This window comes from Otolemur garnettii, unplaced genomic scaffold, assembly GCF_000181295.1.
Source record: "Otolemur garnettii isolate 467f Iridium unplaced genomic scaffold, OtoGar3 scaffold00209, whole genome shotgun sequence".
Taxonomy (NCBI): Eukaryota; Metazoa; Chordata; class Mammalia; order Primates; family Galagidae; genus Otolemur; species Otolemur garnettii.
In genome coordinates this window covers 98,226-119,667 of record NW_003852604.1, presented here as the reverse complement: position 1 = coordinate 119,667, position 21,442 = coordinate 98,226, and the positions used below count along the sequence as shown (strand labels likewise).

The window sequence follows — 21,442 nt, the reverse complement described above, 5'->3', positions numbered from 1 at the left end:
TCCCAGAGTGCTAGGATTATAGACATGAACTACAGAGCCTGACCTCCAGACAAAAATTCTTATGTGAAAGTCCTAATTCCTAGTACTTCAGAGTATGACCTTATTTGGAGGTAAGGTCTTTACAGAGGCAATCAAGTTAAGAAAGATAATTAAAGCTAATCTTAATTCTATATGACTGATGTCACTATAAAAAGGCTGTGGGGATCTTCCCATTGCTGAGTTTTATTATGACAATTTTGATACTAAGGTTCAAAGCAAAGTCTTATGCTTACTTCTCTCTCCTCTAAAAGAATGAAATCTTTCTCTAAGTTGCTCTGCCTGGGGTTAGGGGAAGGCCATGTGGTGAATAAAACTGCCCTTCCTACCCTCTTTGATGCATCTTTTCCTATTACTGCGCAACAGCCAGGTACCATAATCTCTCACCTGGTTTCCTTAATTCTTGTGAGGGTATTTTATGTAGATGTTTGTTCAAACTGAAATTTCTGCTTGGAGACAATTACTGGAGAGCCCTGTTCTCCCATCTTCCTCTTTGCTCTCTGATTCTTTTTATAGAAATAAAAATGTTTTAGTCAACAATAACTAGAACAGGGTAAATGACATGTATCTTAGCATAAGTCTTTAAAGCACTTATGTTGGTGACTGAAAACTGCTGTTCATATATGAAAGTGATATTCTATTTGGTTCTGAAGTTATGCTTCAAATGGTATTTTATAATAAGAAGTGTATTAACTACAGTAGAGCCTATATTAATTAACCACCCAAAGTACTGTAACAAACTGGTCTACATAGGAAGGTGGTCAAAATAAGGAGCTAGGCCTGTTATATTGATATATAACATGTGTTGCATGTCTGATCTATGAAAATTAGGTCAGCTTAAGGAAATGGTCAATGTGAGGAGATGGTCAACTGCACTGGTTCTACTGTGTTCTATTAATTCTAGTGACTTTTGTAAGAGTATTTAGTTAGGTTTTGGCTTGGCACCTGTGGTTATGGTGCCAGCCACATGCCCCAAGGCTGGCAGGTTCAAACCTAGCCCGGCTAAACAACAATGACAACTGCAACAAAAAAATAAATAGCTAGGTTTGTGGCGGGCGCCTGTAATCCCAGCTACTTGGGAGACTGAGGCAAGAGAATCAATTGCTTAAGCCCAAGTATTTGAGGTTGCTGTGAGCTGTGACTCCATAGCACTCTATCAAGGGTGACATAGTAAGATTCTGGTTCAAAAAAAGAAAAAAAAATGCTAGGTTAAAAAAACCAGATTTTTTTCTAATGGTATTATAGGGAATACTGGTTTCAAACTGTTCATGATGTTTATCTTTATTATATTATTGTTTTGAGAGCCCACAACTAAAGTGGGGTTCCAATAAAAGAGCAACTAGCAACCTAGCCCTAATGAGAAACAAAGGGGAGCTGGATATAAACTCTCAAAGTGTGCCTTTTGTGGGGTACTCCTTATGCCCTGCAGATGGCCAGATGTCTGGTTGTCCAGCCCCTGGCTCGATTTCCCAACTTTGGGAGCTCGTTTATAGTGGCAGATGCCCTTGTGGATCTCAACATGTCTGGTGCATGTCCAGTTTATGCCTGGTTGACTGTTGTTCTGGCACTGGGAGCTCAACCTTAGGTATTTTGTCTCTCTAGGAAGATCTAGCCTGGAGAAGACTTCAGTTCTTTAAATGGAAGGTGCAAATTCATGACATCATCAGAGTAAGAAACAAGTTTAAGACTTTTTTTAAACATACAGATCCTGTGCAGGGAGGATACAATGAGCTGGGGTGGCAACTCTTTGTCCATGGGTCACACAAGACGGGAATGGAGACAGAGAGAAAGAGAGAGAGAGGGGGAGAGAAACAGAGAGGGAGAGAGAGGAGACACAGAAAACATGGGTAACTAACAGTACATGCAAAGAAAGAGAATGTTGATCACTTTAAGTTTGTGGGCAAATGCTTGTTCAAAGGAAGCACCAGGGAAGTGGAGAGCCCAGTCTGCTAGGTAGGAGAGAGGACTCTAAGTTCTTATCTTTGATCAATTGCTTGAGCCATTGGGTATGGAAACCATGTCAAGAGTGACCTAGACATGCTTCTAGAATGAGAAAGTTAACCTTGTATGTACATATTCAAATGAATGCCAAGGCAACATACAACTATAAGAATTCTTTACTATATTAGCTAGAGATAGGTAGATTAAAAGATTGAAAGATTCGCCATCTATTTAATAACCATTTTCATTGCCCTTTTAAATGTATATGTGGATTTTAAAATGATCCCAACCTCAGAAATATTAGAACATGAGATAAATGTGCCTCTTAGAATTGAGACAAGGGAATAAATGGTTCACAGATTAAAAAGGTTCTTGTGATCCCGTTAAGTTCGGGAAATGATCTACACTCTTTCTCTCAGCAGCGTGCAATTTACATTAGTATGTAATATCTGGGAAGCTTGGCAGTAAAGAAATCTGATATTGGTTAACTCAAAAACTTCATTACTACGTGGCTTTGGAATTCTTTTCAATGTTGGGCATCTTGTGAAAACAAGTTCTCTGGGCTGCATTTGGAAAATGCTGGGCTAAGGCAAATTTTGCTGAGACTTCTCTGTGTTGACACAGTTGTTGGATTTTGTGATTTTGGAGGAAGAGAAATTGTCGTTTGTTTTGTCAGCACATGGCACTGACTGGGCAGGATGTCCCTCAACCTGCTATTAGAGGGGAGAACCACCCAGGTAAAAGTCTTCTGTATAACAGCTCTCCACTGCCCAAGGGTGTCAGCACGTTGACCAGCCTCCATTCTCTTCTGTGTCCAGGGTTCCCAGTTGGCTTCAGATCATGGCTGAGGGATCTGGCCACTGCTGGGTGATTTGATAATGTAATTGCTTTTTATTTACAGGATCTGGGGATGGTTTCCTATTGCTAACTTTCATAATCTGAAATGGAGATTATTTTGTCAAAGTCCCATGAGATAGTGCATTTTCTATATGCTGGCACTTCCTATGTTAATGTTAGCTAATAGTAACTCTGATTCTCTTGGGGCGGAACTAAACTTTCTTACATGAAATAAGAACATCCCTGAAGTGTAGAGCATAGATGTTTTGGCACAATAATCAAGTAACTGAGGTGAAGGCTATGATGATGTGTTTGATGTAACCATGTCAGATTGTATAAAAAACAAAATCAGCACATTGTACCCCACATATGCATGAATGTGTTCATGAGCTATGTGTGTTTGACTTAATAAAAATTAAAAATAAAAGAAATAAAAACATGCCTGGGATGATGCTGCTACGATGCAAGGATTTGTCTATTAAGTCTTCAGGAGATTTACCCCCAATGTTTGATCATCTCCAGCATCTCCTTTGCAATTCTAAGGGCAAATACTTTATTTTTTTCCTACCTATTTCTCTGCTTCCTTCTATGTTTATTATGCACCAGAAAATGTGAAAACTCACTAAGATGAGGGTGGCACATTCCTTACCTTTTGTTCTCTGATACATCACTAGATTGTGGGGCTGGTTTAGATTGAAGCTACCTAGCTTCTGATCACCTCTGGTGAAATTTTGCAGAGTCATTTCCCTCAAATAGAAAGCTTATATTCATGGTAAATGAGTCTCTCTACTTTAAAATCACTTTTGCAAATTGGAATCTGCAAAACTGCTTTGTATTACAGTGGGTTGAAATTTCTCAAAATTAAAAAAAAAAATTGTGTTTAGAGAGCCTACAATCTGCTTTTTCCTTTTGGGGAGAACAGGGCAGGAAATCAATGAGTGAAGAGATGCATTTCACAATATGATTGTTCAAAAAGGTTTTATTTTATTTCTAACTGACAAATAAGAATTGCATATATTTAAGGGGTACAGTGAGATGTTTTGCTACCTATGTACACTGTGGAATGATCAAATCAGGATAATTAGCATATTCATTTCCTCAAATATTCATCATTTCTTTGTGGTAAGAACATTTAAAATCTTGTCAAAATAGCTAAAAGACAGAATTATAGATGTTCTCCTAATATGCTTTTAAAGTTATTTTGATTCTTGTGTCATCAATTGGAAAAGAGAAAAATTGGATAGGAAAAAAAAGCCTGCCTCTGTAGATTTCTGCAGTTGCAGGTACAGATATTACTTATTTTTACTGAAGAGAAAACGATCTACACAAATAAACTTAGATCTGTGACATATGAAAAATAAAAAGAAATACTGGGAAAGTGATTGAGATCACCTAAGCAAAGTTTTTTTTTCTATGAAAACCAGAATTCATTATGTAAACACTAGGAATATTTCTTATATTCAGATATAATTTTTATCAGACAGACTTGAGAATTTACATTTTAAGGGTCATGACTATGGTTAGCATACACTGAAGCACGAACACAGCTATTTTTTTTCCCCAAGGGGAAAATCACATACGGATTATTATGAGTCTTCCCCTTGTATGATTTCCATATACCCTTTTAAATGAATTGTTTTTTATTTTATTTTTCTAATTTATTAAATCATAACTGTGTGCAATTCTGAGGTACAATGTGCTGATCTGATATACAATGTGTAGCGTTGAGATCGAACTGATCAACATAGCCGACTGTGAAGTCTAAAGCCGGGGCTGTTAAGAAATCTTTATTATTTTCTTGATGTTTTGAATCCTCACATGCTAGAGTAGAAACTGCTAAGCATCTGAAAGTGAGCACACTGAGAGCCTCTTATCTGTTTGGCTCTAACCAATAATTTTAGGGTGTCCACAGGAGGTTTAAGAAGTCACCTGCAGATAAGAAAACTATAGGTTCGTTGGATGAATCACTATTGTCTTCTCCTTGTTAACATCCTTAAGCTCAGATAGAACTGATTCTCCATAGATAAGCCAAAGTCAGGATGTGACTTTGGTATGTGGGGCATAATGCAAACCAAGCTTTCCATTATTATTGTGTCTTTGGTTCTTTTGGTGATATACTTGGGTCATTATGAAAGTTTTGAGATCCACAAAAATCAAAAAAGGTAAAATCTGGCTGGGAGCTGTGGCTCACATTTGTAATCCTAGCACTCTGGGAAGCCAAGGCAGGTGGATCCCTTGAGTTTAGAAGCTTGAGACCTGGCCAGGCATGGTGGCTCATGCCTGTAATCCTAGCACTTGGGAAGCCGAGGCAGGTGGATTGCTGAGCTCACAGGTTTGAGAGCAGCCTGAGCCGGAGTGAGACCTCATCTCGAAAAATAGCCGGGTGTTGTGGTGGGCACCTGTGGTCCCAGCTACTTGGGAGGCTGAGGCAAGAGAATTGCTTAAGCCCAGGAATTTGAGGGTGCTGTGAGCTATGACGCCACAGCACTCTACCAAGGACAATGAAGTGAGACTCTGTCTCAAAAAAAAGAAAAAAAGAAAAAAAGGAAAAAAGTTTGAGACCAGACTGAGCAAAAGTGAGACCTTGTTTCTAATAAAATAGCCAGGTGTTAAGGAAGGTGCCTGTAGCCCAGCTACTTGGGAGGCTGAGGCAAAAGGATTGAGGTTGCTGTGAACTATGACACCATGGCACTCTACCAAGGAACACAGAGTGAGCCTCTGTCTCAAAAAAAAAAAAAAAAAAAAAAGAAACAGGTAAAACTCATGGACAGAAACAAATGAAGCCCTCCTCGCAACACCGACAAGCTGAACAAGCTGAAACCTGCATGAATGAGTGAATCAGAAACACTGTTGACTGTGTTTCTTGGGAGTGAAATAATGGACCACAGCACAGTCTGTCTCAAAACTTTCATAGTGGCCTAGGTATAGGTACCCACAGCCAAATAACCCTGTGCAACATAATAAGTGAAAATTTCACTTTAAGTGGAACTTTATGCAGGACACTTCCTTGAGGAAAGTTTGTACAATAAATGAATAAGATTTAGGCTCTTTAAACAATTTAAAATCTAGTGGAGAGCAGAGCAAGATTGTATATAAGGATGGAGAGACTGGCTTGAATCGTGATGGAATAATGAAATAAACATCAAAAACCATCTTAATTTGTCTTTAACCATTCTGAAATTAAATAACTTGGACAACCACTTATATGAAAGGTGAAAAGTGATTTAACATTATATAAGTACTTTTCAAGTGCATTGCAAGGCCAGAAGTATGTGTGTGTGTGTGTGTGTGTGTGTTGAGAAAAGGATGGATATATAAGATTATTTGGTCTAGGATTAAAGGATTTTTTTCTTTTAGTACTTAAAAATATAGCTCCATTGTCTTTCACTTGCATTGTTTCAACAAAAAATACATTTTCATCCTTATTTTTGTTCTGCTCTTCATAACAAGTCTTTTATTTTTTTAGATTTTTTTTTGGGGGGGCAGAGTCTTACTTTGTCACCCTCAGTAGAGTGCCATGATGACATTATAGCTCACAGCAACCTCAAACTCGTGGGCTTAAGCAATTCACTTGCCTCAGCCTCCTGAGTACCTGGAGTACGGGCATAATACCCTGCTAGTTTTCCTATTTTTAGTAGAGATGGGGTCTCTTTCTTGCTCAGGCTGGTCTCGAACTCCTGAGCTCAAGTGATTCTCCTTCTCGCCCTCCCAGAGTGCTAGGATTACAAATGTGAGCCACCATACCTGGTCTTCTTTGGATATCTATAAAATTTTTCCTTTATTCCCGGTTTTGAGCAATTTTATTATTATGTTTCTAGGTGTATTTTTGTATGTTTTGTGCAATTCTTCCTTGAATTTGTGGGTTTATAGTTTTATAAAATTAGCACTATTTTAATCATTATTGAAAAAAATTTTAAATGTCAACCCTGGTTCTCTTCTTGCTCAGCAACTACAATTACACATATTTAAGGCTGTGTGAAGGTGTTCACAGCATACTGATGTCCTGCTCGTTTATCTTTTTGATTCATTTTCCCTTCATTTTTGGTAGTTTTCATTGCTATGCCTTTAAGTTCTCTAATTCTTTATTTTGCATCATGTCTGATCTGTAGTTAATCTGATCCATTTTTTTAACCATCGCACTGCAGTCTTCATTTTGTCACATCTCTGCGTGTCTTCTTTGAACATAAAGAGTTCAGTTGTAATAATTGTTTTTTTGCTTTTCTTCCTTTGTCAATTCTGACACCTCTGGCAGTTCATGGTCAGTTTTGAACACTGATTTTTCTTCTTATCAAGGTCATATGTTCCTGCTTTTGTCATGCCTGGTGATTTTCGATTAGGTGACAAACATCCTGACCGTGCTATGGATGGAGCACAGTTAAGTTATTTGGAAGCTTTGTGATCCTTCCAGTGCTTACTTTGTGGATTTGTTACTTGGAACTGAAGCAGCTCAAGGCTAATTATTACCCATTACCGGGGCAAGTTCTTTCTTCAGCTCCACCCAGTGCATCAGGAATCTGGGGGATTTTAAGTCTGGCTGGAGAGAACAGGCACCATTCCCAGCCTTCTGTGAGCACTGAGCAGTGCTACCTTTAATCTCTCTGTGTTTCCTTCCCAGGCTTCTAGTGGTTTCTTTTTTTTTTTTTTTTGCAGTTTTTGGCCGGGCCTGGGTTTGAACCTGCCACCTCCAGCATATGGGGCCAGTGCCGTACTCCTTTGAGCCACAGGTGCCGCCGCTCTAGTGGTTTCTTTATGCATGAGTGCTGGCTAGCATTTGGCTAAATAAGGGATACTATCTGCAGTTCTAGGGGCTCTCTTTCTGTACAGTCATTTTGATCTAGGATTCTGTGCTGTAAATTCTAGCTGCCTTGATCCCTCAGACTTTCAGTTCCATGTCCTTTAGTCCACAGGACTCTCCCTTCCTCTTCTTTCTCTGCACTGTGGCCTGAACCTTTCCTAAGGAAGTGTGCTGGGGCAAAGTGAGGGCTTACTTGTATCTTGGCTCTCAGGGATCCCTGTCCTTTATTGCTTGACATCCAGTGTCTTAAAAACTGTTATTTCATATGTTTTTGTCCATTTTTTTCTTGTTTTAGGCAGGAGGGTACATCTAGTCCCTGTTACCCCATCCTGGCCAGAAGTAGAAGCTCTTTTAAGCATTTTGAAGTTGTTTAAATTGTTTTGTATCCAAGCCCCTGTGAAGCTTTATTTTATGTTCCCTACAACAGAAAGTACATAGGTTGTGCAGTCAGGAAGTTAGAAAGACCTAGGTTTAAATCTTGGAACTAGCATTTAACTGATGTGCAATCTTAGGCAAAAAGCATCCCTTGCCTCAACCTTAGTGTAATCTTTAATAAAATGATATTGATTATGCAGTAATGTGATATACAGCAAAACATCAGAAATAGATCAGGTGATGCGCCAAAGAATCAGAATTAATCTATATTTTTCACTTCCATTAAACATCTAAAAATAATGAAATAGTTTTTTTTTTTTTTGAGACAGAGCCTCAAGCTGTCCCCCTGGGTAGAGTGCCGTGGCATTACAGCTCACAGCAACCTCCAACTCCTGGGCTCAAGCGAGGCTCCTGCCTCCGCCTCCCAAGTAGCTGGGACCACAGGCGCCCGCCACAACACCGGGCTATTTTTTGGTTGCAGCCGTCATTGTTGTTTGGTGGGTCCAGGCTGGGGATTCGAACCCGCCACCTTAGGTGTACGTGGCTGGAGCCTTAGCCGGTTGAGCTATAGGCGCCGAGCCATGAAATAGATTTATAAGCATTGTTATGGAAAAAGTTAATAACGTGCTGTTAAGTGAGTAAAAATACTTTCTTTCTTTCTTTTTTTTTCTTTTTTGTTACAGCCATCATTGTTGTTTGGTGGGCCTGGGCTGGATTCGAACCCACCACCTTAGGTATATGTGGCCGGTGCCTTAGCCACTTGAGCCACAGGTGCCGAGCCAGTAAAAATACTTTCAAGAAAAATTTGTGGAGTTTAACTCTATTTTAATTAACAGAAACAACTATGTGTATGTGTGTGTTTTTATGGCAGGAAAATATCATGTGGAAAGTTACATTCTTTATTAAGGAATAAGTCTGATGGTCCCTTTTTAACTTTTAAAGCAGCTACATTTAAGTAGTAAGGGACTCACGGGAATTAATTTTGCAATAAAAATGAATAACACAGAAAGAGATAATAGATATGCCTGGCACAGTTCACTTGGTCGATGCCCAACAGCCAACCTGCACCAGGAACACACATGCAGTCAAAGTGAGGTTTACGTGGTGGGTTGCAGCAAGATAGAGCGTGCACCAAAGAGACCAGGATGTTGGCTAAGGGGAAATTGGGAAGACCTGTTACAGGGTGTAGGTTTGTGCTGGGTGATTCTAAGAAGGATTCAGGAAGGGGAGGTGAGTTCTGAATTGAGCATCATAAAAAAATTTGGTGGTTGATTATCTTGGTAGTTTATGTTTAAGAGGCAGGAAAATTAATGTCAGTTAAGAAAGAGTATTTATTGATGTTAGTTGCAAGACGGGAATGGTTAGCTATTTTTGTGGATTCCAAAAGTTCTTGTCTCTGTTTTATTTCACAAATAATCTCAGAGTGGTCTTTTTTCTGTGTCATTCCTTTTCAGTCAAGGAGTGGCCTTCTCTAATTATCACTTATATTCTATAATGGTTATTTTTGTCCAGTTGGTAGCATTAGAGGTAATATACCAGCTGCGTCTCCAGAGTCATTTTCCAATTGCTCAATGCCATCAAGAGGCTCCCCTCTCCATTTATATTTTTGCTTTCTCAGACATAAGATGACTCTACTCAACCTGGCAGTTAATCATGCTGACACACTGGCTCTAATTTTATAGATTTTACTATGGCTCTCATATGTCCAAAAAGTGCACAGTTGAGTGTAAAAATGTTCATATATTTATAGGGGAATTGCCTCTGGGTTTTTCCTTCCAGATGAGTGCAGGCTGGTTGCTCACCAAATGATTTCTCTACAAATCCTCACAGAGTATTTATAGCTGATGTCTATTGGATCAATATCTGTTCCCTGGAGCATCTATGGCTCTAGGTGCTAAGATAGGATCGAAGGAAACAACCTTCATTAGCTAATTTTCTGTTGAAGGAGAGAGGGACTTCCCAGAGGGGAGAATTTTCATGTTAACAAAACTTAGGTGATTCTTACTGACTCTCCTGTGCTCGTGTGTGGGTTTGTGTGTGCATGTGATAAGGGTGCCCTCATAAAGTCTGCTACCCCCATGTTAAATCATCTTTGCTAATACTCATTGCTATTGGAATTTATTGAGGGTTTATGATTTCTATACATCATCTTACCTATTCCTAACAAACAAAAAATAAACAAATTAAAACACCTTATGAGATATAATGAGAAACAAGGTCCTAAAAGCTCAATTACCTTGCAAAGGGACAACTCCTAGGGAGTAGCAGGGCTGAGACATAAGCCATATTCTAAGAGGTTCCAAATCCTGTGCATTATACCACCATCCAGTGGAATGTGGTTAGAGCAACGTGCTGCACATAGAGATAGGAGAGATACGGGCTCCATCTAGTATAACCAAATCAACACCTACAGGGATGGGCTGCAGTTAACATGTACTTTACAAAACTTTGCTTGGTCATTTCAATGCTGCTGTCCACAGATTGGTGTTTAGTAACCACTAAAGGCATAGGCTATACCACCTAACTTCCTATTAGGAAGTTGTTCTTATTTTTTTTCTCTCTCTCATGTTTTTTTCTTTTTTGTTTGGGATTCATTGAGGGTACAAAGAATTAGGTTACACTGATTGCATTTGTTGGAAGAAGTCCCTCTTATACTTGTGTCCCACCCCCAAGAGGTGTGTCCTACACTGTGACCCCCATGCCCTTCTTTCCTCCCCTCTCCCCACTACCTCATTCCCCTACCCCACCCCTTGTATTAGCTCATCTACTGCCTTCATATTAGAATTGAGTACATTGGATTCTTGCTTCCCCATTCTTGTGATGCTTTACTAAGAAGAATGTGTTCCACCTCCATCCAGGTTTGTTTTCATTTTTTTAAATCATCATTCATTCATTTAATATTTATAGAATATCTACTCTCTGAGACTCTATGTTAAGAGGTCATGGAAAGAAACTGTCTCTCTACTGCCTTATAGATGCCTTATATGTAAATAAATAATTGAGATAGAAAGTGACAAATAATACGTAATGATGCATCTGAAGTGCTGTGGGTATTCAGTTGAAGGAGAAATTACTTTGAAGGGTAGAGAGTTGGCAAGAAACAAACATTGATCTGTACAAATTTCAGAGAGAGATTGACTCTGGACATAATAAGTAGTAAGTTATGCTTTTCACGTGGTGTATTTACTGATTGACTGTGGCTTCTTGGCCATGCAGAACAAGCCACCATGTTGGGAGCAGGACAGGGAGGGGGCATGTGGGAGAAACTGAGGATAACTTCTAGGATCCGAATGTGCCTAGCTGACAGCCAGGAAAAAGGCAGGGATCTCAGTTCTGCAACCTTGAGGGAATGAATTGTACCAACATGAGGGAGGGAGCTTGGAAACAGATCCATCCCTGGTGAGCCTCCAGCAGTGCACAGTCTTGGTTGATGCCCTGTTATAGCATTTCAGAGGATGCGATTATACAACAATGTGTAACTATATAGGAATTAGAACAACACAGATTTATTTCCCTGTTGAGAGATACTCATTTTCTAGGTCTTGACTTCCTAAACAATGCCACTGTTGGGGGTCAGGGGTTCTGGTTCCCCAAATCCAGTTGACCTGATTTGTTTACTCAGCTGAGGTAGAAAGTTCTACCGAGGTAAAGCCATAATCGAAAGCAAAAATGAGTAAGAACTGAAAATAAAACTGGAGCAGCATAGGCAAAGCGAATAGAAAGTAAAAGTAACCCACACAAGTTTCTGTGTAACAAAGAGAAATTTTATTTAAGAGCAAAGGGGAAGTTTAGAGCCCTTACAAAGATAGTTGGAAGTGGGTCCCTGTCATGAATGAGAAAAGGAGAAAGAGATAGAGAGAGAGAGAGAGAGAGAGAGAGAGAGATAGATAGATGGATGGGAGACCCAAGGGCACTGTAGAGGTATAAACATCCTCTTTCTCTTCATTTGAAATTGGTTGCAACTCTTTCATTGACTTCTCTGCATCTCCAGGCATCGTTGCCCTTCTCTACTAGTCATGGATCATTGTTTCTTCCTGCTGGTCCTTGGTTATCTAGGTTACCTCACACCCACATTCTTTTTCCTTTTTGGGGAGAGAGTTGCTGAGTTGTCAGTGTTCCTGTGGGCCCTCCACACTTCCTTGTTCAGCAGGCCAGGCTTTCCTCACACCCCTCTTGAAGTCCCTTTCTTCGTGTCCCTTCTCAGCCACCATAAAATCACTGAACAGATGACCTTATAAACTGTAACTTCTATTTCCATCAGTTTTCAGAGCTGAAATTCAGAATTGAAGGCCTTTATTTTCTTTGAAAAGGATTTTGCCAGATTCCTTTTAAAGTAAAGTAACACTTGAAGTAATTTTAACTTTGTTCAAAATCTCCATACCGTTTTCCATAAGGGCTGTACCAATTACATTCCCACCAACAGTCTACAAGGATTCCCTTTTGGTCACATCTTCACCATCACTTAACTCTATGTCTTCTTGATAACAGCCATTTTGACAGGTGTGAGATAGTTCTCACTGTGGTTCTGATTTGCATTTCTCTGATAATTAGTGATGCTGGGCATCTTTTCACAAGACTGCTGGAGCATTTTTATGGTTTCTTTTGACAAATCTCTTATTCAGGATCTCCTGACTATTCGACTATTTTTAAATAAAATTTTTTTGTTTTTGTTTTTTGCTGTTGAGTTGTATGAGTTCCTTACATTTTTTGGGTATAAACTCCTTTCCAGGTATATATTTTCATCCATTCTGTATGTTTCCTTTCACTTTGCTGATTTTTTTTTCTTTGCTGTACAGAAGATTTTTAGTTTGATGTAGTCCCCCTGTTTCTTTTTGTTTTTGTTGCCTGTGTTTTTGATGCCATATTGGAAAAAATATTTCTAACAACAGTGTCAAAGAGCTTTTTCCTATTTTTTTCTAGGAGTTTTATGGTTTCAGATCTTTAAGCCTTTAATACATTTAGAGTTAATTTTTGTATATGCCATAAGACAAGGGTCTAATTTCATTCTTTTGCATGAAGGTATCTAGTTTTCCCATTGCTTTTTATTGAAGAGACTGTCCTTTTTCTATTTTGTATTGGCACTTTGGTCAAAGATTAGACAATCACAGTTTGGTTTCATTGATCTGTCTGTTTGTATGTTTATACCATACTATTGTGATTAAAGATTTTATGAAAGTGGCTTGTACTGTAGTTTGAAATCAGGGAATGTGATGACTTCGATCTCCTTCCTTTTGCTCAAGATTGCTTTGTCTATTAGAGGTCTTTTGTGGTTCCATACGAATTCAAAGATTTTTTTTTGTTTGTTTTTGATTTTATAAAAAATGCCATTGGAATTTTGACAGGAGTTGCATTGAATGTGTAGATTACTTTGGGTAGTATAAACATTTTAAGGACATTAATTCTTCCAATCCTTGAATACAGGATATCTTTCCACTTATTTGTGACTTCCCAATTTTTTCATCAGTATCTTATAGCTTTCAGTATATAGATTTTTCACCTCCATGATTAAATTTATTGTTAAGTATTTTATTCTTTTGATGTTGTAGTAAATGGAATAATTTTTTAGAATTTTCTTTATGAATCATTTGTTGTTAGTGCATAGAAATACTACTGATTTTTATATATTCATTTTGTACCCTTCACTGAATTTGTTTGTTAGTTTTAATAGTTTTTTTTTATTTTGGTAGAATCTTTAGGGTTTTCTAAATATAAGATGTATCTTCTGCAAACAGAGACACTTTTACTTCTTTATTTCTAATTTGGATAATTTTATTTCTTTTTCTTGTCTAATTGCCCTGGCTGGAACTGCCAGTACTATGGTTAATGTAAATGGCAAGAGTGGGCAATATACATATCTTTAAATTTCAGATTATTACAGGGTTATACACATTTTGGTTACATCATTTGTTTTTGTACATTTTAAGTCAAAGCTATGAATGTAACCTTCGCCCAGAATGTGTACATTGTACCAATTATATATGAATTTACCCAACTCCTCCTCCCTGCTCCCACCCACTTGATTTCCACAGAATTTTCCTTCCATGTATACACATAAGTGTTGATTGCTACTTCCAGTTTAGTATTGAGTACATGTGGTGCTTGTTTGTCCAAAGAATGGACATTCTTGCCTTGTTCTTTTTCTTTTGTTGTTGCAATTTTTTTGGCTGGGGCCGGGTTTGAACCTGCCACCTCTGGTATATAGGGCCAGCGCCCTACTCTTTGAGCCACAGGTGCTGCCCTCGTTTCTTGTTTTTGATCTTACAGGAAAATCTTCTGGCTTTCCACCATTAATTGACTATGATGCTGGCTATGGGTTTGTTCTCTATGACTTTTATTATTCTCAAGTACATTGCTTTTGCACCTAATTTGTTGGAGTTTTTTTATCATAAAACATTGAATTTTGTTGAATGATTTTTTTCTGCATCTATTGAGATGATCATATGATTTTTATGCTTCCTTCTGTTATGTGGTATATCTCATTTATTGATTCATATATGTTGAAAAATTCCTGCATCCTAAGGATAACTTCTACTTGATTATGGTGTAAAGATCTTTTTAACATGCTGTTGAATTCAGTATGCTAATTATTTTGTTGGGGAGTTTTGCGTGTATATTCATCAGGGATGTGGTCTACACTTTTCTTTGTTTCTAGTGTTCTTGCCTGGCTTTGTGTCAGGGTATACTGGCTTCATGAAATGAGTTTAAAAATATTCCCTACTCCTTGATTTTTTGAACGAGTTTGAAAAAATATTGACATTTTTACACCAATTCCTCTTTAAATTCTTTTAGGCATATGGTCCTTAGCTTTTCTTTGTTGGAAGGTATTTGATTCCTAATTCAATACCCCCCCTCATTGGTCTTTTCAGACTTTCTATTTCTTCATGATTTATTCTTGGTTGGTTTTATGCATATAGGAATTTATCCATTTCTTCTAAGTTATTGAAATTCTTGGCCTATATTTTCACATACTCATAGTCCCTTATAATTCTTTGTATTTTTGTGGTATTAGTCATAATCTCTCTTCTTTCACTTATAATTTTATTTATTCGAGTCTTCTCTCTCTCTCTCTTTTTTTGGTTTCTCTAATTAAAAGTTTGTTTATTTTGTTTATGTTTTCAAAAAAAAAAAACCCCTCTGTTTTATGGATCTTTTCCTTGTCTTCTTAGTCTCTATTTCATTTATTTCTGCTCTGATCTCTTTCCTTGTAATGACTTTGGGTTTAGTTCTTATTTTTCTAGTTCCTTGAGGTGTATAGTTAGTTTCTTTGAGATATTTCTTTTTTCCTTAATGTAGATATTTTTTGTTTTATATTTCTCCTTAGCACTGATTTTGTTGTGTCCCATAACTTTTGGTATGCTTTGTTTGTTTTAAAATTTTAAAGCATTTTCCTTCTGATTTCTGCTTTGACCTATTGGTTGGCAGGAATGCATTTTAAAATTTCCATGTATTTGTGAATTTTCCCTCCTGCTGTTTATTAATTTTTACTTTTGTGTCATCATGGCAAGAAAAGATAATGAGATGATGTCAATTGTCTTAAATTGGTTAAGACTTGTTTTGTTGGTCAACTTATGATCGATCCCAGAGAATGCTATATATGTGCTTGAGAAAAATGTATATTTCAGTTCTGTTGAATTGCATGTTCTATATGTGTCTGTTAGGTCCATCTGGTCCACAGAATTATTTAAGCCCATAAATCTACTGTTCCTTTTTTATTTTCTGCCAGGATGATCTAACCATAAATGACAGTGGGGCATTGAAGTTCCCTACTATTATTGTATTATAATTTCTTCCATCAAGTCTGTTAAGGTTTTCTTTATATATTAGATGCTTCAATGTTGGGTGCATATATAATTAGAATTTTTATATCTTCTTGGTAAATTAACCCCACTATCATCAAATTTTGAACTTCTTTGCTTCTTAAGACAGTTTTTGATTGAACATCTTTTTATCTGAGATAAGTATGGCCACCTCTTCTCTCTTTTATTACCATTTACATGGAGTAACTTTTTCTATACCTTCACTTCCAGTCTATGTGTGTCCTTTAGTATAAAGTGAGTCTCTTGTAGGCAGCATGTTGTTGGATCTCACATTTTTATCCATTCAGCCACTCTGTCTTTTGATGAGAGCAGCTTATCCGTTTATGATTAAAATAATTATTGTTAGGTAAGGACTTACTATTGCCATTTTGTTAATTATGCTGAGTATTTTGTAATTCATTCCTTTGTTCCTTTTTAAAAATGTTATTGTATTTATTTGTGATTTTCTGAATTTTTGTACTGTATGCTTTGATTCTCTTTAAAAAAACAATTTATGTATTTACTCAAGAGTTTTTTGTGGTTATGAAAGGGCTTATATAAAACATTATATAGTTATAATGTTATAATTTGAACTGGTAATAATATAAGCCCAACTGCATGCTAAAATTCTACACCTCTTCCCCATGCCCACATTTTTTTGCCAGTGATATCACACTTCTGAATTACTGTTACTTTCTTAGCAAGGACATAATCATTTTTACTTCTCTTGTCCACCTCTTGAGCAATGTCTATTGGAATATGTAATTGCTGATCTGTCCCTGCTCTATGATAGTATCCAAATCTGGAGAGTGCCCTGCTTTCTTAATTCATGCCTTCATTCAGCAAACCCATAAACTATAAACACCTTACTCATGCATCTTAGTAAGATGTCCACAGCTTCTGAAGAATGTGTGCTACAGAAGCAAAATAAATCCAAACTTTTTATTCCAGCCATGTTTGGTTAGTGGGTTTTAACAAAATAGAGTTCCTATGTATGAATTTGATTCATCTTATTATACAAAATAACTTTTCTATAACTTTATTTTTAATTTTTCCCTCTATTTTATCTATCATGGACTGAAAGAGATAAATTAACATTTACTATTGCTACTGTGGTTTTTTTGACCACTTATTTTCTGTTTATTTTTATAATATTTTGATTTTATAGTATTCCTCTGTGAATATTAAAGCTATGTTACTGGTACACAGATTTCAATGACTATTTCACATTTCTCCACAGTCTAATTTTTCCGAGCAAAGATATTTGCAATGATTATATTTAAGAGTGTTCATATGAGACATATCAGGATAGTAAAACTTAGGGATATCTTTTCTTCCCAGAGATGGTCCTGGATATAAACAAGAACTTGTCTTCCCCATCTGCAGAGAATTTGCTTACATTTTAGAGTAGAGTGGGGAGGATGGGCAGGTCACAAGTAATGCTATATAAAATCAGAGTTTCCTAAATTTTGGTATTTCTCACCATTGATGCACCTCGCTACAAGGACTGGTACCATGTTGTTTCTCTTGGTATTTTTTGGGTTACAATTAGTTCCCTATCCCAATATTTCTGCCTCAGCCCATGGCTTTGAAACTTTTGGGAATACTGAGAAAAGTAGTGAACTCCATCCTGTTAATCCTCCTACTCACTCCTCCCTGTGTTTTAACTTATTAATGAGATAGGAAGAATTAGAACATTTGTTCTCAGCTTTTTTGTTCATATTGCTGGATGAGCATGTGCTTGATATACATACTTATTTTATATATATTACATATAAAACATATTTCTTTTACATGCAAATGGTGAGTAAAGTAGGGTCTACACCAATATTTGAGTTCTACATTTAAGAATGCAGTTCTGCATCACACCTGACTTTTGAAAATTGAGGTATATATTGCATCAATTCTGGGTAAATGAATCTGCTCTGTAGCATGAGACTCTACACTGGATTTTTTTTCTCCTTGAGACATCTACTTGTAAGTGGGTATAGCTGAATATTCAAGTTATATTTACCAATGATAAAACTGACATACTTCATATTTCCTGATTGCTGTGCCAGTTTTTTAATTTGTGAGGGAAACTAAGGAAAGGATGGAATTGGTCCCTAATGCCCCAATTTATATGAGAATTACTCAGTTGTCTCTTATTTCTTTCTCTTCTTTTTTGCATATATTGATAATATCCAAAGAAATAACCTTTCAAATTTTACTTTATAGCAGCAAGTAGAATAGTTATAGAAAAATAGAAAGAGTAGCAGTTCCTCTTAAATCAAGATCAAAAATATTTTCCCCCCACCATCAGGCTTTATACTATATTTAAGGGAAGTTTTTATGTACATTAATTATGCAATTATGTTTGATTTATTTTACTTTATTTGATAGCAGTTATTCAAAAAACAACTCATCTAATGTAGGAAATCATTTTTGAAGACAACTTTTCAGATGAATTTTCCTTAAGAAATATGTGAATTAGAAGTTAAGTTATTCAATTAATCATTTGAGATTATTTTCTGTATCTTTCAAATGCTATTGGTATAGTTAGGTACTGCATTTGTGTTTCATAAATATTTATTACATTTTATGAGTTTGAGAAATAAGAGAGCATTGTTGGTTTGGTTATTGATGCATATGAAGATAGAAATTGAAGTTTCAATTAGAAACACTTTTTTCCTATCCTTTTTAAGGCTTCAATCACATCTTGGTTTCTCAGGCTATAGATTAAGGGGTTCAACATGGGGATAATAATTCCATAAAACACAGAAGCCACTTTTTCTTGCTCTTGAGACTCAGTAGTATGAGGGTGTAGATACATGTAGGAGAGAGTCCCATAGAAAATGGTGACAGCTGTCAGGTGGGAGGCACACGTGGAGAAGGCTTTCTTCTTCCCAGCAGCAGAGGATATCCTCAGGATGGCAGCCATGATATACATGTAGGAGAAGATGACCACCATAACAGTGCATATCAGGTTCAATCCTACAAATACTGTTAGTAGCATAACGTTGAAGTCAATATTGGAGCATGATAGAGCAAGAATTGGAGGTTCATCACAGAAAAAGTGATTGATTGTGTTGGATTTGCAAAAGCTCAAAGAGAAAGTAAAACTCGTATTTATAGAGGCATTCAGGAAACCTATGACATACGAACCAACTAACAGCTGAATACAGAGTCTCCGGGACATGACAACTGCATAGCGGAGTGGGTTGCAGATGGCCACATAACGGTCTATCGCCATAGCAGCCAGGATGTAGGAGTCAATTGTTGCAAAAGTACCATAGACTAATAATTGCACCATACAGCCGATAAATGAGATAGATTGTTCTGTCCCTACAAAGTTTTTCAGCATCTTGGGAGTGATTGCAGAGGTGTAACAGAGATCAACAAATGCCAAGTGTTGAAGGAAAAAGTACATGGGGGTGTGAAGGGAGGAATCAATCCTGATGAGTAGCATCATTCCAATGTTACCCACTAGGGTAGTCACATAGATCACTAGAAATAATATAAAGAGGATATGCCAAGATTTGTGTTGACCAGCAAATCCCAGGAGGATGAAGTCAGTCACTTCAGTGCCATTGTTTTGTTCCATAGTTAGCATGTGTTAAATGTCTGCTAAAAACATGCAAAGAAAGAAGGGAGGAGAAAGAGAAAAACGAGATCATTGTGATCCCTTAACTTACTCCAGAATTGAAAACAGTATAATAATTGGTTTCATGGGGGAGGGGTCAAAATATACTTCTGTGACATAATTAACTTTGATTTTAAAGGCTGAAATTGATACCTAAATCAGACGTAGAATTTCATCTAAAGTTTCGAAAAATATCCATTGAATAGTCAATGGCATTTTATAAATATGAAAACTTTATTCAGTCAAGACATTTATGAAACATTATTTTATTTAATTATACATTTTTTATGTACTAAAATTAAAGTACCCTAATTTACCTAAATAGTAATTTTATATTTGAAAACATTGACTTCTACTTACGGTTCCATCTGATCTTATTCCAACTTATCTCCATATCCTCATTTTTCCCTTTTCCCTTCTTGCGAATGGCCAGGGTCATCATGGCTCATGTCTGTGTAGTGTTCTCTATGGAAATATTTATCCACTTATCTATGGCAATGATCCTCTTCCTTTAGTAACTGATTTGTTGCCTCTTAGTGATGGATAGCAGATTGCTCATAACTTGTTTACAAGTATCTCCTTTTATGGAGTATATTCATAGGGATAAAATTATTAAATCTGAAGATATGCACACATTTAACTTGACCAAGATTTGCCCTATCACTTTCTATAATAGATGCATCAGTGTAGAGTCCTACTAATTGTATTTCCATATCTTCACTTTCTTGTGAACTTCAATATTTTGCTAATTGTTTTTTGACAAGGAAAACATATGTGATGTGATATCTCATTTTTATTTTCAACTACAAATGAATTTGATTATTGTCTGACATTGTTAGAATTTTAGGATTCTACTTTTCCTTTTTTTATTAAATCATAGCTGTGTACATTAATACAATCATGGGATACAATGTATTGGTTTTATATACAATTTGAAATGTTTTCATCAAACTGGTTAACATAGCCTTCATGGAATTTTCTTAGATATTGTGTTTAGACATTTATATTCTACATCTAGTAAATTTCACACGTACCCTTGTAAAATGTACCGTAGGTGTACCAATTATCCTTCCTCCATCCATCCTCCTCCCTCCTTTCCCCTCCCTCTTCTCTTTCCCTTCTTCTTGGGCTATAGTTAGGTTGTAGCTTTCATATGACAGCTATAAATTAGTTTCATAGTAGGGCTGAGTACATTGGATACTTTTTCTTCCATTCTTGAGATACTTCGCTAAGAAGAATATGTTCCAGGTCCATCCATGTAAACATGAAAGAAGTAAATTCTCCATCTTTTTTTAAGGCTGCATAATATCACATTGTGTACATATACCACAATTTATTGATCCATTCATGGGTCAATGGGCACTTGGACTTCTTCCATGACTTGGCAATTATGAATTGGGCTGCAATAAACATTCTGGTGCAAATATCTTTTTTATAATGTGATTTTTGGTCTTCTGGGTATATACCAAGTAGAAAAATTGAAGGATCAAATGGCAGGTCTATTTTTAGATCTCTAAGTGTTCTCCAAACATCTTTCCAAAAGGAGCGTATTAGTTTGCATTCCCACCAGCAATGTAGAAGTGTTCCCTTTTCTCCACATCCACACCAACATCTCTGATTTTGGGATTTTGTGATGTGGGCTAATCTTACTGGGGTTAGATGACATCTCAAAGTAGTTTTGATTTGGATTTCTCTGATGATTAAGAATGATGAGCATTTATTCATGTGTCTATATGCCGTGCGCCTGCCTTCTTCAGAGAAGTTTCTCTTCAAGTCCCTTGTCTACCCTGAGATGGGATCACATGTTCTTTTCTTGCTAATATGTTTGAGTTCTCCATGAATTCTGGTTATTAAACCTCTATAGGAGGTTTAATGTGATAGATTGTTCTGTCCCTGCAAAGTTCAGCTGCAAATCATTTTTTAGTTTGATCAAATCCCAGTAATGTATTTTTGGTGTTGCTTCAATTGCCCGGGGGGTCTTCCTCGTAAAATATTCACCCAGGCTGATTTCTTCAAGTGTTTTCCCTGCACTTTCTTCTA

The 21,442-nt window shown here is 36.8% G+C and overlaps 1 protein-coding gene across 1 annotated transcript; it reads right to left on the bottom strand.

Moving 5' to 3' along the window:
* Positions 1 to 18,433: 18,433 nt before the first annotated feature.
* On the bottom strand, positions 18,434 to 19,363 carry LOC100964522 (olfactory receptor 5AK2-like). The gene has a single exon (XM_012812423.1). It carries the CDS (start codon positions 19,361 to 19,363, stop codon positions 18,434 to 18,436), a length of 930 nt encoding a protein of 309 aa, XP_012667877.1.
* Positions 19,364 to 21,442: the final 2,079 nt, after the last annotated feature.